The 19159-nt window shown below is 40.9% G+C and overlaps 1 protein-coding gene across 1 annotated transcript; it reads left to right on the top strand.

The window, feature by feature from the left end:
* The first annotated feature begins 14130 nt into the window (after positions 1-14130).
* LOC129230127 (uncharacterized) lies at positions 14131-17722 on the top strand. The gene is made up of 4 exons (XM_054864532.1): positions 14131-14635; positions 14696-14752; positions 14915-15211; positions 17640-17722. Exons 1-4 carry the CDS (start codon positions 14131-14133, stop codon positions 17720-17722), a joined length of 942 nt encoding a protein of 313 aa, XP_054720507.1.
* Positions 17723-19159: the final 1437 nt, after the last annotated feature.

Genomic DNA, 19159 nt, shown 5'->3' on the forward strand with positions numbered 1-19159 from the left:
GCCGATGGAAATGATGATCCCCCTGACGATGACGGGAAGAGGAAGGAGCACGTCATGGTAAGATAAATTTTCGGTATCTCGAGCTCTGACCTCCCCCTCACTGACCTTACTTACACCCAAATTCAGCAAATTGTCACCAAACACAACATGTGCTCCTTCAATAATACAAATGACGAGGAACTTAGGTTCTATGAACTAAACCTCCACAAAATTCAAGACTTCCTAGCTTCGGGTTCTGAGTCTGAGACTCCAACCCAAGCCAATGAAAGGCTGCAACTTTATGCTAATGTTGCAAACATACGTTCATCTCTCTCCCATCATCAGTGGGCTCTAAATCAAGCGAAACTTCAATCGGCTAATGCCGAAAAAGACATCCAAATTGCAAATCAACTTCAGAAAATCAAAAAACTTGAAGATGCACTTAAACATAAAAAACAACCCACCCCCTAAAGCCTCACACTCCAGAAAGTCCTCCAACTCTGAACCAAACATTTCCACTTCCAATTCTTTTGAAATTCTAGCCAACAAAAAAGCCACTAAAGTATACGACCAAACCATGTTCAATAACAGCCCCGCACAAGCCAAACTCCCCGCCTCTCTCCCAACCCCCAAAAGACAGCGCACGGTGAGCGCAAAATCTTCCAAAACAACAACTCAAACTGTCAACCGCAAGGTTCAAGATAATGAAAAAGAGCCAGAAGGCGAATCGCCATGCTCAAAAAAACTTATCACCAAGGAACACCTTTCCGAAGCCTTATCTGAGGCCATAGCCTCCACAGGCACCAATGAAAACTCCCCCCCCCCAACATGGAAGAAGACCCCCCTGAAGACCCTGCAGCCACAGAAGACAATACTTTCAGACTACAAAAACTTCAAAAAATTACAAAGCCTCCTCCTATACTCATCGAATCAATAGAAAACTCTGTAAATTTCATGAAAGAAATGAATGAACTGACCAACGCTAAGAACACAATCAAATACACTGGCACCAAATTCCACATTAAATGCCCCACCTCAGACGCATACAGAACCATAGTTAACTACTTAGACCAACACAAAATTCCATTCCACTCCTACCCCACGGAGGAGCAAAAACAATTAAAAATAGTCATACGCGGCCTCCCCATAGACACTGATCACTCCTATATTTCTAAAGAATTAGAAATCCTTGGCTACCACCCTACAAATATCACCCAAATGCATGGCAGGGAAAGAAAACCCCTCCCGCTGTTCCTCATTTACCTCCCACGTACTGATGCCAACGCTAAAATATACCATGAAAAATACTTAGGCTTTTACGCCATAAAAATTGAATCTCTAAAATTAAAATCAGCTCCCACTCAGCGTTTCAAATGCCAAGTTTTTTGGCATTCCAGTACCTACTGCAACCCCCCCCCCCCCCAAATGCCTAAAATGTGGGCAAGGACATTTTACCACACAATGTACCAAAAACAAAAACACCCCAGCTACCTGTGCAAACTGCCAAGGGGATCACACGGCCAACTATCGTGGTTGCCCAAAAAGGCCTGCTGATAGACAAATCAAATCTAACCCTACTGAAAACCCCCAGAATTCAGTTAATCTGGCTCAAACTGGCTCCTATGCCAATATCACCAAGATAAATTCCTCCACAACTAAACCAAAGGGAACTTTTGAACCCGACCAGACCCCTCAGGAAACAAGCAGCATCCCTGACCTCACTCAACTGCTCCAGAATTTCAGCAAACTCCCCCAACTCATTGCTAGAATTATCAACGGTATGCAAATCTTAATGAAGGACCTTTCCAGCCTCAGTTCAGCCTTTTGTCATGAGTAACACGCCCATCCTTCGTCTCTGCTCATCGAACGCCAACGGCCTCGCCGCTAGAAAAGGCGAGGTCGAGTTTTTCCTCCAAGAAAATAGCCCAGATATTTTTATGGTCCAGGAGACCCATCTCACTAACTCAGATAGCATTTACTTCCACAACTACAGATGCTATCGAGACGACCTTTTCCGTATGAATATCAGGTAAAGTGGGTGCGCCCCGGCACCTGTACAAAATTATTTCCAGTTCCAGTCCCACCACCTGGACGGAGATTCATCATTCCTCCTTGGAAACCCGTCGGAGCAGGTTCTCCTATACCTCTCCGGCGAAGGATTGTCTATTGCGCAGGGGACCGGTTTTCGCCCGCTCTCCCCGTCGACCTTCCTGCTTCCCTTTCGACCTGCTCGTGGCTCACCGCCGGTACTTCGGAGAGTCCTCCTCGGGGCGCCGGCAGTCTTCTATAAGCGCCTTCGGCCCGCTCTCCAACGGCTCTTCCAGATGGAAACCAGCAAATTCTTCTCCAATGTTGACGACCACGGAACTGATTCGGACTCCCCAATTGACTCTGAAGCCGACGACAAATCGGTAAGTGATGCTTTCAAATCTGATTCACTGTCCCTACCCACAAAAAGAAAATACGTAAATTCAACAAAAATATCAATAACGCTAAGACCTCTGTTGCCATCAAACACATTATTGCTAGGATAGAACATATTCAAACTAACTCCTTTAAGAACTTTCATACGTATAGTGATCATCAGAAATTGTTCTACCTTGAACTCATGCATACAAAGGAAAAGGCAATCTATAGATGTGCAGATCTTAAAATCAATGAGCACAAGTCCGAAATGGATAAAAAGATGTCCATCCTTCATGAAAATTACCTCAAGCTCCAGGAGCAATTCAATACTATGTTAGCTGAAAGGCAAACAATTAATGCTCCTCTCCCTCCTCATGAAACTTCTGGCCAACCCCCCCCCCCCTGTCAGGGAAAAAAGACAAAGGAGTATATCAGACGGAGATGATGGTCGCAAAATTCTTCGCTGTGACAACGGCATCACTGAAGCGAACGATCTTAGTCAAAGTCTACCCCCTAACGATAACACTGTAACAGATTTGCCGTCAGATAATCAGAATATTTTTGCTCAGGAAAGTCAAATCAATGACCAAATTCCAAATTAAAATGAATATTTCTTCCAGAACAACACCCAAATGTATATTGACAATGAACTGATCAGGCTCTGCAGAATCTCTTAAACTACCCACAGAATCAAAATGATGAAAATAATCACTCCACCGCACCTACTCAGGTTACCAGCCTAGTGCACCACTCCCCCCTATTAGAAACAGATATTCTGTGAACCCATACCCCACCACCCAACCACAACCCAACAACTCCAGCAATGTAGGACCACCTAACAATTCAAACATCCCCGTAAAAATCTCCCCCATAGTCATCAACAATATACAAGACCCTCCTGTTTTTCTAAATCGTCTTAGTCAAATCACAGCTCAAAAACTTGATGGAACACTTAAAGGTAAATATAATCTTACTATCATCCCCCCACAATTGAAGCATATAGAACAATTAAAAACAACATTGACGAAAATAACATAGAAAATCACACTTTTCCATTCCCAGAAGAAAAATTAATCAAAGCAGTAATACGAGGTCTCCCCCTTGACACCTCAGCTGCCACCATTTCTGAGGAGCTAATCAAGCACAACATCAATCCTGACTACATCACCCAAATGAAACAAGGAAAAAACCAAATCCCTATCCCCTTGTTTCTGGTACAGTGCAAAAAAACTGCAGCAAACCTCAGAATTTGGGATGTCACCAACCTAGGTCACCTTAATGTAACTATTGAACCCTTAAAGAGAAAAAATTTACCCCAATGCTTCAAATGCCAAAGATTTTTTCATCATTCTAATTTCTGTTCACCCCCCCTAGATGTCTAAAATGCTCCGGTCAGCATCTCACACACGAATGCCAAAAACCCTTTACCACCCCCGCCAGGTGTTGTTTATGTGGCGGTGCACATACGTCCAACTTTTCGGGTTGTCCGAAGCGTCCCCGAACCAACCCCTCCACCAACCCCTTTATACAAACCCCAAATAATACTCAACGTAGAACCTTCAACCCCCCGAACTCACCCAATCCATGGTTCTCTCGCCCCCCCCCCACATAACTCCTACACAAAACCCCCTCCCCAAAACCCACAAACTTCAAATCCCACTCCCATTACTGCACCCCTCAACAATCTTACCAGCAATCAAACAAACCCTATCCTCATCACCCTTGTCAACCAATTCCAGACCATCATCCAACTTCTCTCCAATAGAAATCATAATGTCTAATTTCTCCCTTTCTCTCATATCCTGGAACGCCAACGGCCTTAGCCCGGCCAAGCGTCTTGAACTCTCCCACTTTTTGGGCACCTACACCCCCGACCTCTGCTTGGTCCAAGAAACCCACCTCCAACCCACCCAACGTTCCCGCATACAAAATTACACCTGCGTCCGAAATGATCGTATCGGCCTCAGGGGGGGGGGGGCACCTCGATCTATATTCGTCGGGGCCTCCCCTTCACCCTCCTGCAATTTGATCTTAACACACTCGAAAATACCTCCATCGAAATTATCATCAATAGCATTCCCATTACCATTGCTTCGATTTACATCCCCCCCACCAATTCTCTAGATGTTTCCGAACTTAAATCTATCACCAGCAGAAATGATAAAAGCATCCTCTTTGGTGACTTTAACGCCAAACACAATAACTGGAATTTCGGCAGGGAAAACCCCAGAGGCAAACAAATTTTGGACTCCTCGGTTGACGAGGGTATGAAAATCATCACCCCCAGTACCCCCACCCACTTCAGCGGTAATACCGCGCCCACCGTTCTTGATATCGCACTTACCAAAAACATCAATTGGAGCCACAACATTGAGGCGATCACTGAACTTTCATCTGACCATATCCCCGTCCTTCTCAACTTTGGCACCCTCCCCAATCATAATAAATTTTATTCCAAAATCACCTCCATCAATTGGGATAAATTTACTTACCTACTCCACAAAAATGTCCCTGGGAACCCCCCCCCCCCCTCATCACCAACCAACACACACTTGACAACACTGTTAAACATCTCACTACCACCATCCAATCCGCTCTTAACGAATCTAGTTTCACCAAAGACATCAAACCCCCCCCCCTCTACACCCTCCCTAGACACATCATAAGACTCATCAAAATCAAAAACAAAGTACTCAAAGATTTCCGAACCTACGACTACCCCCCCTATAAACGGGATGCATACAAACTACAAAACACTATACACAAATTAATCCTCGAATTCAATAATGAAAACTGGAACAACCTATTGGCCAGCCTTAATACCGATGACAACTCACTATACCAATTGACCAAATCACTCTGTAATAAAAAAACCTATCCTCCCCCCCCCCCCCCTCCATGGGGAAAGAGGCTTAAGTTATTCCGATTCTGAAAAAGCTAACACTATTGCTGACACCTTTGAAAAACACTTCACTCACAACATCAAAGCCTACCACGAACCAACAATTAATATGGTTAATAGAGAAATTCGACTCTATATCAATAATCTGCCCGCCACCAATATCAGCCCCCCCCCCCCCATTGTCACTCCTAATGAAGTCATGAGCATCATCAAAAAACTGCCCAACAAAAAAACCCCTGGCTATGATAAAATCACTGATAACGTAATCAAACACTTCCCCATCAACACCATCACCTGCCTAACTAAAATTATCAATAAATCTACCCAACTAGGCCATTTTCCCACCCCTTGGAAACACGCCAACATTGTTGCTATTCCCAAACCCAACTCTAACCCAACCTTCCCGCAAAACTACCGCCCCATTTCCCTTTTATGCCATCTCTCCAAAATTCTCGAAAAAACAGTTCTCTCCCGCATCAAAAAATCCATTCATGACTCCTCCTGCATCCCCGACCACCAACACAGCTTTAGAGAACATCACGCCACACAACACCAACTCCTAAGAACCGCCAATTACATCATCAGCGGATACAACAATCAACAAAATACAATTGCCTTATTCCTGGACATTGAAAAAGCCTTCGACAGGGTTTGGCACAAAGGCCTAATTTATAAATTAATTAAACTAAATTTCCCTCTCTACATCATTGCCTTTATTTCCTCCTTCCTCAAAAACAGAACTTTCGATGTTAAAATTAATCAAACATCCTCTTCCACACGCAAAATTATCGCCGGCACCCCCCAGGGCAGTACACTTTCACCAACACTATACAACATATACACCGCAGACATTCCCACCCACCCACAAATCATCACAGCACAATTCGCGGATGACACCTGTCTCCTCTCCAAAGATCACAGCAATATATACGCCCAATTCAGACTTCAAAAACACATCAAAAACCTACTTCTCTGGTTCAAGAAATGGCGCATACAAATCAATGCCAAAAAGACCAAAGCAATTATTTTCTCGAAAGGAAAAAAGAACAACAAACGCCCCCCCCCCCCAAATCAAAATTTATAACACTGAAATCCCTTACTCTCCCACAATTAATTATCTCGGAATTACCCTCGACAGAGGGCTCCGCTTCAACGCCCACATCAAAAAAGTCATCGGCAGCACCAAAGCCAGGCTCCAACTACTTTACCCTCTTCTCAACAAACACAGCAACTTAAATATCAGGAACAAAAAACTTGTATACACTCAACTAATTAGACCAATTTTCATGTATGGTTGCGAAATCTGGGGTTACGCAGCCAAAACCCATATCAAAAAGCTACAGGGAATTCAAAACACCACCCTCAAAAGAGCCCTCAGAGCCCCATGGTATATTAAAAACCAAACGATCCATAAGGACCTTAAAATCGACCCCATCACAAAATACATCAAAAAATCTGCCATTAAGTTTTATGATAAACTTGCAACCCATAATAATAACTCCATAGCCAACCAAACAGCCTACTTTAATTTGAATGAACGATACCCCTACCCAGACCACAGCCGATATCCCACTTTTAATTCACTTAGCACTGCTAGACACCCTCTCCTCCCATCCCCCTGCCAACTTGTAATTATGTAAATATGTATATAGGAATTTAATTCAAAAAAAAAAAAAAATATTGTAAAATTAAAAAACCTTTCCTCCGTTCGAGGATTTACTTCGAGCTTCTTCCCAACCACCTAATGGTTGGAGGTTAATTCAGGTCACCATTCCTTTCCCATCTCATTCTCATGTACAGTGAATCAGGGTAAAGATGCGAAAGCACCACATGCCCTAACCCAAAATGTTGACTCCCCCCACCTGGACGGAGACAGATTCCCCCTCTGGTCGCGGTCCGAAGCGGACGTGACCCTTCTACTCTCCGATCGGAACCGGTTTCGCCGGCTCCGCTGCCTTTCCCCGCTTCGCTGTTCGGACGGAGTACGATCCACGGCGGTTAGGCTCAGGTCTAGCCGGGCTGTCGGACGGGCTACGTTGAATACAGCGGGTCTCTCCTTGGCGTGAAGGGCCTTTATCAAGGCCATATTACTGATCGCCCTCCTCGCTCACTATGAGCGCCTCACCGAAGAATTCTAACGACAAGGGACAGGCCCCTTTCATCAACGATGTCAACAACTACCAGCAGATTAATGAAGCTTCGAATAACTGCTCCTCAGACTCGGAAATGGACATTTCCAACGCCGAACTGGCCGGACGAAAGCCTAAGACGAAGAAGCCTGGAGGCGAAGCATTCCGTAGGGTAAGCGTTTCAGATACTCTCTCCCGAGTCTTATCCATCTGTATGTACAATGAGCAAACCGTGGATAAAACCCTTAAAAAATCTAGGGATTTTGACGAATTAAAAGCTTTAGCCGTTAGGCTTTCAAATATTTTTGATCAGCTGTACGCTACTGAATTTATCCCTAACAGACAGGACCAGAAAGTCCTCAACAAAATCAGGAAACAAATTGATATGGCCCGTAATAATTGCGCTGACTTCAGCTTCAAAGAAATGGCCAGCATGAAAAATAAGTATAAACTTGCCGAGGAAAACAATGACAACCTCCAGAAACAAATTACGGCCCTACAGGCCGAAATCAGGAAAATCGCTAAGCAACAATGCATAGAAAATAATAATAAAAGAACCAACCCCAATGACGACGATATCACTAACTCTCCTACTCATAAAAGGAAATGTCCCTCAGAGGACTTCCCCTCTCTTCCTATTAGTAATAGGTACTCTGCCTTAGAGGAAGAAAATATTGAAACTGACAACCTTGTACCAATAAACACCAACACAGCCAGTGAAATTAATATCAACACCAATTGCCGCAGCCAGGCTTCTAATAAGAAGAAAAATATCCCCAGAATTGTCCTCCATCAGGTCAAAGAGCCTTCCAAAGTTATGGCCGACGTAGAAAAAAGCATAGGTCACAAATTCTACGCTAAGATCAGCGGAGGTGACATAGCCATTCAACCGGAAACGGTTAACCATCACAAACAGTTAAGGGAATGGGCCACCGAGCAAAACATCCAATCTTATACCAACCAACTCCCAGAGGATAGGGAGCTCAAGGTAGTTTTCCGTGGCTTACCAATTGATTTCGATGTTATCGAGTTAAAGACTGAAATTCAAAATAGATATTTCAACCCCACCAAAGTCGTTCAAATGACCCGCGGGAAAGATAGAATCCCTCTCCCCCTCTTCTTCGTCTCCATCCCCAAGAATGAAAATTGCGCGGACATATACAACATAGATACCGTCGGGTATTTTCGGGTAAAAGTTGAAGCCCTCCGCAAGAAAAATATAGGAGTTCAGTGTTTTCGGTGCCAGAAGTGGGGTCACTCCCAACATTTATGCACTCTCGATCCTAAATGTATGAAATGCAGTGAGGGTCATTGGTCACGCGACTGCCCTAAGGGTACACTAGAAGTCCCCACATGCGCCAACTGCAAAGGCCCACACCTCTCCAACTCCTCTGAATGCCCAAGAAAACCCTCCCAAAATCCTAAAACTACCGTTCCTAGTATGGTTCGGCCTCCTAGGCCTTATACCTTTGACCACACCTCCAAAACCAATGAAGACTGTAGCTACGCTCAGAAAGCAAATATCAACCTAAATAACCCCCAAGAAATAAACACTCAATTACAAGCTACGATTGCCGGCATCATCCAGTCTTTGGGTGTTCTGGCCTCTCAGTTGAACCTTGCCTTCTCTGCCCCATAATGGCCTTTCCCCTTCAGCTTAAAGCTGTTTCTTGGAATGCGAATGGGCTTTCCCAAATTAGGACTAGGGAACTGAATCATTTTATTCACAACTACTCCCCGGACGTGGTCCTCATCCAAGAAACCAAGCTGAAGCCCCATGCTAAACGGTACATTCCAAATTATAGCTGTATTCGGTCGGATCATGGTCAAGGGATCGGCGGGGGTACCGCCATTTAGGTTCGACAAAACCTTGTTTACACCTCTCACGTTTACAATACCACCACCTTCGAAAACACCACCATTTTCCTCAAGATTAATAGGACGGAATGGGTCACCATCTCCTCCAATTATTGCCCCCCTGACAACGCCATTCTAGAACAAGAGCTCAAGCACCTTTTTAGCCTTTACCGTAATACGGTTCTCTTCGGCGATTTCAACGCCCATCACATGTACTGGTACAACTCTTATAAATCCAGCAAAGGGAAGTTCATTTTCGACTTTAGTGTTGAGAATGATATTCAAATTATCGCCCCCCCCCCTCAGCCTACGCACTTTAGTACCGGCCAGCCTACCGTCATTGATTTTGCCCGGCTACACGCTCCCGAAACGTACCCTGGTGATCGACAGCGTAAATTGGTCCAAATTCTACAGCATCCTTCATAATACTATCCAAGGGAACCCCACTTTCAATAACGTCGAGGAAATCGAACAAGGTATTGAGGATATCTCCTCGGTTATCCGGCATGCTATCAACTTGGCCACCTCTAAAATCCAAATCAAGACTGACCCCCTCAAGCTCCCCCTCTTCATCAGAAACCTCATCACTCAAAAGAACAGACTTCGGAAGATGCGCAGAAGCACTTTCGACCCCTCCTTAAAACATGATATCAACACCCTGCAAGGAAAAATTAACGACATGATAAAACACCTCAGGCAGCACAACTGGGAAAATCTGATCTCCAGTCTAAGTACCCGGAAAAATTCCCTCTACAAAATGGCCAAACGGCTCAAAAACCCCTCCACTGGCATTCCGGCGCTCACCGCCAATAATATAACCCTCTCTTCGAATCAAGACAAAGCTAAAGCCATCGCGGACCACCTCAAAGACACCTTCCAGATCAACCCCGTTCCCCCTTCCACTGAATTTAATGAACACATTCAGGAAAAAATTGAGTACTTCATGGAGAACCCCCCTGAAGGGCCCCAGGCTCCCCCCCTCACGTCCCCCAGTCAAGTGTTCGAAATTATCAGGAATCTCAAAACCAAGTCCTCCCCCAGAGAAGACCAGATCTCTAACAAAGCTCTTACGATGCTCCCCCCCAACGCCATCACCCATCTCACCAAAATATTTAATAGACTACTTATTTTCGGTCACTTTCCCATCGTCTGGAAAAATGCCATTGTGGTGCCGATTCACAAAAAAGACGCCCCCCTACACCAAGCCGCCAGTTACCGCCCCATCAGCCTCCTCTCCACCATATCTAAAGTTTTTGAAGGTGTTATTAAAATCAGACTCAATCAACACATTGACGAGAATCAGATCATTCCGGACGAGCAGTTTGGGTTCCAGCTACTTAGAACCACCAATTACATAATCGAAGGGCTCAACAGAAAGAAGCACACCGTAAGGATTTTCTTAGACGTCCAGAAAGCGTTCGATCGCGTTTGGCACAAAGCCCTGATTTATAAGATGATCGAGTGCAATTTCCCTCACTATCTTACTAAAATCATCCAAAATTTCCTTGCGGGCCGCAGCTTTCAAGTAAAGCTAAATTCCTACCTTTCCAGTAAAAGGCTCATTTTCTTCGGGGTCCCGCAGGGCAGCAAGCTCTCGCCCCTCCTTCTTCCCTCCTCTTCTGACATACCGAAAAATGACAATGTGCTCCTTGCTCTTTTTGCTGATGACATCGCGATTATTGCCAAACATTTCAACCCCCGCTCCCTCCACAAGAACACACAAGAGTATCTGAATTCCCTTACCGATTGGTATAAGAAGTGGCGCCTCGAAATAAATGCTTCAAAAACTAAAGCCATACATTTTAAAAAAAGCGCCAAGAAAAAACCCCCCAAACTTCTCACCGTCAATGGGTGAAATATTCCTTTCTCCCATGATGTTGCAAATTATGCTAATTTCTTCAGATGGCGCTGCTACGCAGCCCTATATAAGAAAGCTTGATTCGTCTGTTTTTTTGGTTGTTGTTGTTATTGTAGTTCGGTTGTCCAGATAAGTGTTGTGGATAAAATAAAGTATGGTTTAGCTAATGAGAGTCCAGTTTCTTGCGAGTAAGAATTGAATCGTTAAATGATCAATAGATTTTGGTGCATCGAGCCGAAAAGAATTGCTATCTGCTATCGCATTGGTGGGGTGAGTATTTAACAGTTGGTTTGGAAAATAGTAGGTTGTAATTTTAGTTGGGTTTAAAATGGCAGAAGGGGGAAAAGATGATACAAATATTGTTGCTGAAACAGATAATGTTGAAAGGTTGAAAAGAAGGAGAATTAGTCAGCGAGGGCAAGTTACTAGGCTAGTGGGAAATATAGAGTCTTGTTTGGATAATCCGAATATCTGTTTAGATGTGTGTCAAGCATTATTAGAACAACTGTTGATAAAAGATGAAATTTTAACTGGTTTAGACGTTGAATTAGAAAATAGTTTAGAATTAGACGAAATTGATTCTGAAATACAACGTATTGATGAATATAAAGAAAAAATAATTATCGTTAAAATCAAGTTGCAAAATAAAATTAAATCTCTTACAAATACGAACGATACAGTTAATTTGAGGAATAGTAGTTCAGAGCCACGAATTTTGCCTAAATTACCAAAATTAACAATTGCAAAGTATTATGGTGATCCGGCAAATTATTTAGATTTTTGGAATCAGTACGAAAGTTCAATTCACAACAATCCGTCTCTCTCAGATGTTGATAAATTCTCGTATTTGAAATCTTTGTTAGGCGGAAGAGCACTTGCTTGTATCAAAGGATTCGCATTTTCAAGTGAAAATTACAAAAAAGTGATTGTATTGATTAATAGTACTTTCGGACAAAAAGATGTCTTAATCAGTGCGCATACTTCTAATTTATTAAATTCAAGTCCAGTAAAAAACTCGAACAATTTAGCAGGATTGCGTAATTTGTATTTCGAATGCCAAACGCAAATCCGATCCCTTGAGTCTTTAGGAATCAAATCTGACAGTTATAGTACGCTTTTATCAACTATTGTAATAAAACTTTTTCCTGCGGATTTAGCATTAGAATTCAGTAAAAATCACCCAGATAGTAGTCATTCTTTGGATGAGTTAATGTTATTTTTGTATACTGCAATAAATGCTAGGGAGAAAACTTCGCACATTAGCCCTTCAGAAACTAGTGCTTATAGTAAGGGAAGCAAACGAAATTTTTCGTCGAAACAATACGGTGTAGATAAGTTTCAAAGAAACAGCTCTTCAGCTACGGAATTGGTTGTTTCGACAGAATCTGATACTTGTGTCTTTTGTAACGTTTCAAATCATAAATCGGAGCAATGCAGCTCACTAACATTGGATGAAAAAAGAAATAGGTTGATTAGCTCAAATCGATGTTTCTTATGTTTACAAAAAGGTTGTCGAATTAGATTTTGTAAAAGCGGAAAAGTTTGCACGTTGTGTAGGAAACGTCATAATCAAGCTATTTGTTTCAAACAAGAAAATAAGAGGGTAGGTCAAAATGAAAATAAAATTCATAGTTCTAACAAATCCGAAGTAATCGTAAATAGTAGCGAGACTATTTCTAATTATATAGCGGATAAAAAGAAGCAAGGTGTATTATTGCAATGTATTAAAACAGAAATAATCGGGAAAGATTCTTCTGAAGTAATTTTTGGTATTTTCGATAATGGTTCTGAAAAATATTTCAAAGAAATTAGGTTTTAAAGTATTAGGTACAGAAAACTTAAGCATATTTTCATTCGGATGTAATATTCCAAAGCAACAAGTTTGCAAAAGGGTCGAAGTGAATTTAAAGAATTTGGTAGATGGATCTAGATGTAGTATTGAAGCATTAGAAATCGATGAAATCTCGAAGGGAATGATAAGTTTACCTAATGAAAATATATGGAAAGATTTAAACTCGATGGGTTACACTTTAACATACAATGTGGATGAGCTAACGTGTAATAAGAAAATATCGCTGCTTATAGGAGTAGATAATTATTGGAATTTAGTTCATAAAACTGAGCGATTAAATTCGTCTTTGGTGGCGATAGAAACAGCCTTAGGGTGGTCTGTACAGGGAAATTTAGACAGTAATACGTTAACTTCAGTGAATTTAGTCCTTCATTCAGATGATTCTATTTCGTCTGAATTGAAACGATTTTGGGAATTGGAAAGTTTAGGTATACGGGAAATGAAAGCGAATGTTCTCGGTGTTAGGGAAAAGGAAATCTTGAATGATTTCAGTAATTCTATTCAATTTTCAAATGGGAGATATTGTGTAGAGTTGCCGTGGAAACCAGGAATGAAGGAAAAATTAGCCGATAATAAGGAAAATGCAGTTAGGCGTTTTCAGGGGTTGATTAAAAGGTTTGGAAATAGTCCTCCATTTTTTGAAACTTATAAGGGAGTGATTGATAGCTATCTTGGAGAAGGTATAGTCGCAGTTCCGTCATTAGATAGGCTGTCATCTAATCAGGGATTTTACTTGCCTCACCATGCGGTAATTCGTGACGACAAACCTTCTACACGTTTGCGAATTGTGTTCGATGGCTCTGCTCATGAGGATGGACAGTTTTCACTAAATGAATGTCTTTTTAAAGGACTGAATTTATATCCAAGTCTTTTTGAGCTGTTGCTAAAATTTAGGCAAAGTAAAATCGCATTTACTGCTGATATAAAACAAGCATTTCTACAAATTGAGATATCCGATTCGGACAGAGATTTTACTCGATTTGTTTGGAAGAATGATTTAAAATCAGAAGAAATGACTGTGCTTCATTTTAATCGCGTTTCATTTGGACTAAAACCCGGTGCGTATCTCCTATCTGCAACCCTGAAATATCATTTTGAGAGACTTCGTGAACAATATCCTAGCACTTGCGAACTATTGTTAAGCTCCATGTACGTTGATGACCTGATTGGGGGTCGAGAAGAAGTAAATGAAGCCTTTCAGACTTGTATTGAAAGCATAAAAATTCTGAAAGAAGCTGGCATGGTGCTTTGCAAATGGAAGACTAATTCGCGCGAATTAATTTCTCTGATGAAAGAAAACAATATTGACTGTGAACAATCCGACATTAGACTCCAGCAGTATGATTCTTCTTCGAAGGTGCTGGGTCTTATTTGGGATCCAGGAGAAGATGTTTTCAGGTTCTGTATGAAAGAGCTATCTCGAATTCTAACCTACCGTATCAGCACAAAGCGGTTCGTTCTGCAAGTGGTGGGTCGTATTTACGATCCTATAGGATTTCTCGCGCCTTATATCATCATCGTGAAGTGTATTCTTCAAGAAATTTGGAGTTCCGGTGTTGATTGGGACGAAGAGCTGCCGAAACCATTGGACCACAGGTGGCAGATGTGGTGCGATGAAGTTGAGAACTTGAACAGTGTAAAGATCCCCAGATGTTATCTGTATGAGTTAAAAACTGATAATTTTTTAAATTTTGAAATTCATTCTTTTTTAGATGCATCTGTTTCTGCTTATGGTACTGTATTATATTTACGTGCCGTTGCACAAGATGGTAGAATTGTTACTAGTTTTATTTGTTCTAAAAGTAGAGTAGCACCCCTTAAATCCCTTACATTACCAAGATTAGAATTAATGGGTGGAATATTGTCAGCAAGATTAGTAAAGCAAGTAAGTGATCGCTTAAAATTTAATACAAAATGTTTTTATTGGACAGACTCTACTATAACACTTTGTTGGGTCAAAAGTAATTCTTGTAAATATAAGCAATTTGTAAAAAATAGGGTTGAAGAAATTCAAAGGTTAAGTGATCCTAATATGTGGTTCCATTGCCCTGGTAAACAAAATCCCGGCGATATAGTTAGCAGAGGCATGTATTCAGCAGACCTGGCAAAAAATAGTTTGTGGTGGAACGGACCACCATGGTTACGACAACCATCTGAGTGTTGGCCAAACATGAGTACAGAAGTTAAACATGATGTCAGAGATCTTGAGTTTCGTAAAGAGTTTGCAAGTACTGTACAAAATAGTTGTGTTGTAAATCCTCCTAAATATTTATTAGATTTAAATAAGTATAGTAGTTTGACAAACGTGTTAAGAATAACTGTGTTTGTTAAACGATTTATTGCTAAATTGAAAAAACATGTATCAAATACAGGAACTATTTCTGCAGTTGAAATGAAAGACGCAGAAGATTCCTGGATTAAGTTTGAACAAAATGTTGTCTATTCTTCGGAATTACAATGCATTAAAAATGATAAGCAAATTTCTAAAACTTCTAGTCTTTTTTAATTAGCTCCCTTTTTAGATGAAAATAATATTCTACGCGTAAAGGGTAGACTGGAAGAAAGCCAGTATTCAATAGATGAAATTCATCCTATAATTTTACCAAAACAATCTAAATTAACTGAATTGTTAATTATTAGGTAGCACAACAAGATATTTCATGGTGGGGTGTCTGCTACCCTTGCAAGAATTAGATGTAAATTTTGGATTCCGAAGGGTAGACAAATTGTAAAAAAGGTTATAGGGAGATGTTTAATTTGTAAAAGGTACTCCTTAAAACCGGCAAAACAAATAACGGCGCAACTGCCGCAAAATCGCATAATTGATACTCCTCCCTTCAGTGTGACAGGAGTGGATTTCACTGGTCCAGTTTTTGTTAAATCTGAAAAAGGTAGCCCTCAGAAATCTTACATAGCTTTATTTACTTGTAGTGTAACAAGGGCAATTCACCTTGAATTAATCACGAATATGACTACGAAAAGTTTTATTTTAGCGTTAAAAAGATTTATAGCTAGAAGGGGTAGTTGTAAATTTCTAATTTCTGATAACGCAAAGACTTTTAAAAATACAAATGACATTTTAAAAGGGTTTTCTAAAATTGTAATAGCTAATGAAGTTAAAGATTTTATTGCTTTAGAAGGCATAACATGGCAATTCATAGCCCCTCATGCTCCATGGTGGGGTGGATTTTATGAAAGGTTAATGAAAAGTGTCAAAGATCCATTGCGAAAAACCCTTGGCAGAGCACTACTTAATTTTGAGGAAATGTTAACTATTCTTTCGGAAATTGAATTTGTTTTAAATAACAGACCTCTTACTTACGTTACTAACGATATAAATGAACCAAAGCCCTTAACTCCAGCCCATTTTTTGTATCCAGGACAGAAAAATCCTAGTTATCCGATCTATTTTGCAGAAGTGTTTAGTGAAAATTCAAGTAGAGAAAATTTAACTAGAAGGAAATTATTCATGACTAGAATTCTGCGTGAAGTTTGGCGCAAATTTAAAGAACAATACCTTCTTCAATTACGCAATGCTCATAATTTCTTAAATCCTCTGCCAGAAACTAATTTGAAGAAAAATGATATAGTATTAGTTGAAGGGTTAGAAAAATCAAAACTACTGTGGTCACTAGGTGTGATTGAAAAAATATTTATGGGTCGTGACGGAAAGGTACGTTCCTGTATGGTGCGTACTACAAAGGGACTGTACAGAAGACCCATTAAACTGTTGTATCCCTTTGAAGTTTAAGTTTGTTTGATTATATTAATTTATCATGTGTGTAAATTTATTTTATTATTTGAAGTATTAACAAATTTGTTAAATCGGATACTGTTTGTTGATTTAATATGAACATTTTAATTCTATGAGTTTGTAAAATTTAAGTTTGCAACACATTCAATTAGAATTAAGATTTCAGTTATTATTTGAACTTTTATGTGTACAGTGTACAGGTGGGGTGTGTTGCAAATTATGCTAATTTCTTCAGATGGCGCTGCTACGCAGCCCTATATAAGAAAGCTTGATTCGTCTGTTTTTTTGGTTGTTGTTGTTATTGTAGTTCGGTTGTCCAGATAAGTGTTGTGGATAAAATAAAGTATGGTTTAGCTAATGAGAGTCCAGTTTCTTGCGAGTAAGAATTGAATCGTTAAATGATCATTACATGAAGTCAAATATCTAGGGATCACCTTCGACCAGGGTATGTTCTTCAAAACCCATATAAACAAGGTTGTCAGCGGAGCTAAAAATAAATTGCACATGCTGAGACCACTCCTAGGTTACAAGAGTAAGTTATCGCTACACAACAAACGGCTTCTGTTTAGAACCGTCATTCTCCCCACCCTCCTCTACGGAGTGGCTATTTGGGGGCAGGCTGCAAGAACAAATATCCAAACTATCCAAGTGGTGCAAAACAAAACTATCAGAACTATGCTTGACGCCGAGAGATACGATAGAGGCCTCGACCTTCACAATAGAATTAACATTATTTCCATATCCAAATTCATTATCAACCATTCTAATATTTTCTACAATTCCCTCTACATTCACGAGAACAAACTAATCAATGATCAAACCGCCTACATAAACAAAACTGGTAAATATCCCTATCCTGCCCACTCTCGGCTCATTAACTATGACTCGCTCAGCACCTCCAGCCACCCTCTTCCTAATCGGCAGCTTGCCCTCTCTTAGGCTTGCACCGGCCCACGGGCAATCTTCTCTCTTTGTTGTCATGTGAAAAAAAAAAAAAGGATAAAAATGATTAAAAAAAAATTGAAATTTGAGCGGTGCCCCGGCACAACTCAAAAAAAAAAAAAAATGTGTTGTACTATTATAATCTAGTATTTTTTGGTGCAAGTTCCCAGCATGTGCTCTCATCTCGTACCCCCCCCCCCCCATTTCTCGCTCCGCTCTGCGGGGACGCAATGTAGGCTCTCCGTCTTGCATCCCTCACGTTTTGCTCATCATCGACTCGGGGTAAAAGAGTTGCTCTGTACGCCCCCCAAAAATTTAACGACCGACCGACCACCTGGACGAGAACGCGCTGGAGACCCGAGCGGTGAGGTTGTGTTGAAACCCTCCGCTTGTAGAAGGAATTGCTTATCCGCGTGGGGACCGGTAACCCCGAGATTTTCCGACGGCCGACGGCAAGATGTCTTCACTACGCCTTTCACCGGGCTCACGGAGGAGAGTACAGGATAAGATGGACGCAGAGCTCAATCTAAGGAATGATGTTAACGACTACCAGTCGAACTGGGCGGACGAGACAACTAATGACTCGGAGATGGAAGAAGATGTGCTGACCGAGACGACCCGGCGGACGGACATGGACAAGTACCAGAAGGTGAGTGGTATCTCCATTGCCCTTAACCAGGTCCTTGTTAGGAATAAATATGATCATAATTTCACCATTAAATTTATCAAGAGATGTAAAAAACTTGTACACTTAGATAAATTGAACGAAGTTATCCATAAATTAAGGTTAGTCATTGCTGCTATCCACGATGAATTGGAAATTGATAAAATTGAAAGTGACAAAAATTATCTAGGCTCACTAATTAATACTTTGTTTGACGCAGAAGAGAAAAAAGCAAAAATCTATGAAGGCAAATTAAAAACCTAGGAAACTCAAATTAATGAACTTGTTGTAGCAAATGAGGATTTAAATAAGGACTTAAGAGTCTATATGGATAATATGGAAGGTTTAAAATTAGAGATGGAAGCTTTGAAAAAATCAAATAATGACAGGTTAAATAAATTATAACAAGACAGTAATGATAGAAAATATTCAAAGAAAAGAGGCATTTCGGAGCAAGATTTAGGCGAAGCCGGCCCTAGTGAAAACAATAAGGGAACCAAGATCGCAAGAACCAGTGAGGATAACGACAGTCAAAATAATTTGATGGATAGTGAAGGCATAACTAACATAAATGAAAACTTCCAAATACAAACTAAAAATAAGAAAAACAAAAGAAACAACATTCCGAAAATACATTTAGTTAAAATAACTGACCCCAAACCAATCCTAAAGAAAATACAAGATAAAGTTACTTGCAAATTAATAGCTGAAGGCGAAATTGCTATCGAACCTAAGACCTCCGAACAACATAAAGACATTAGAAATTTCACTGAGGAGCATAATATTCAATCTTTCACAAACCAGCTTGATGAGGAT

This window comes from Uloborus diversus, chromosome 9 (genome assembly GCF_026930045.1).
Source record: "Uloborus diversus isolate 005 chromosome 9, Udiv.v.3.1, whole genome shotgun sequence".
Lineage (NCBI taxonomy): Eukaryota > Metazoa > Arthropoda > Arachnida > Araneae > Uloboridae > Uloborus > Uloborus diversus.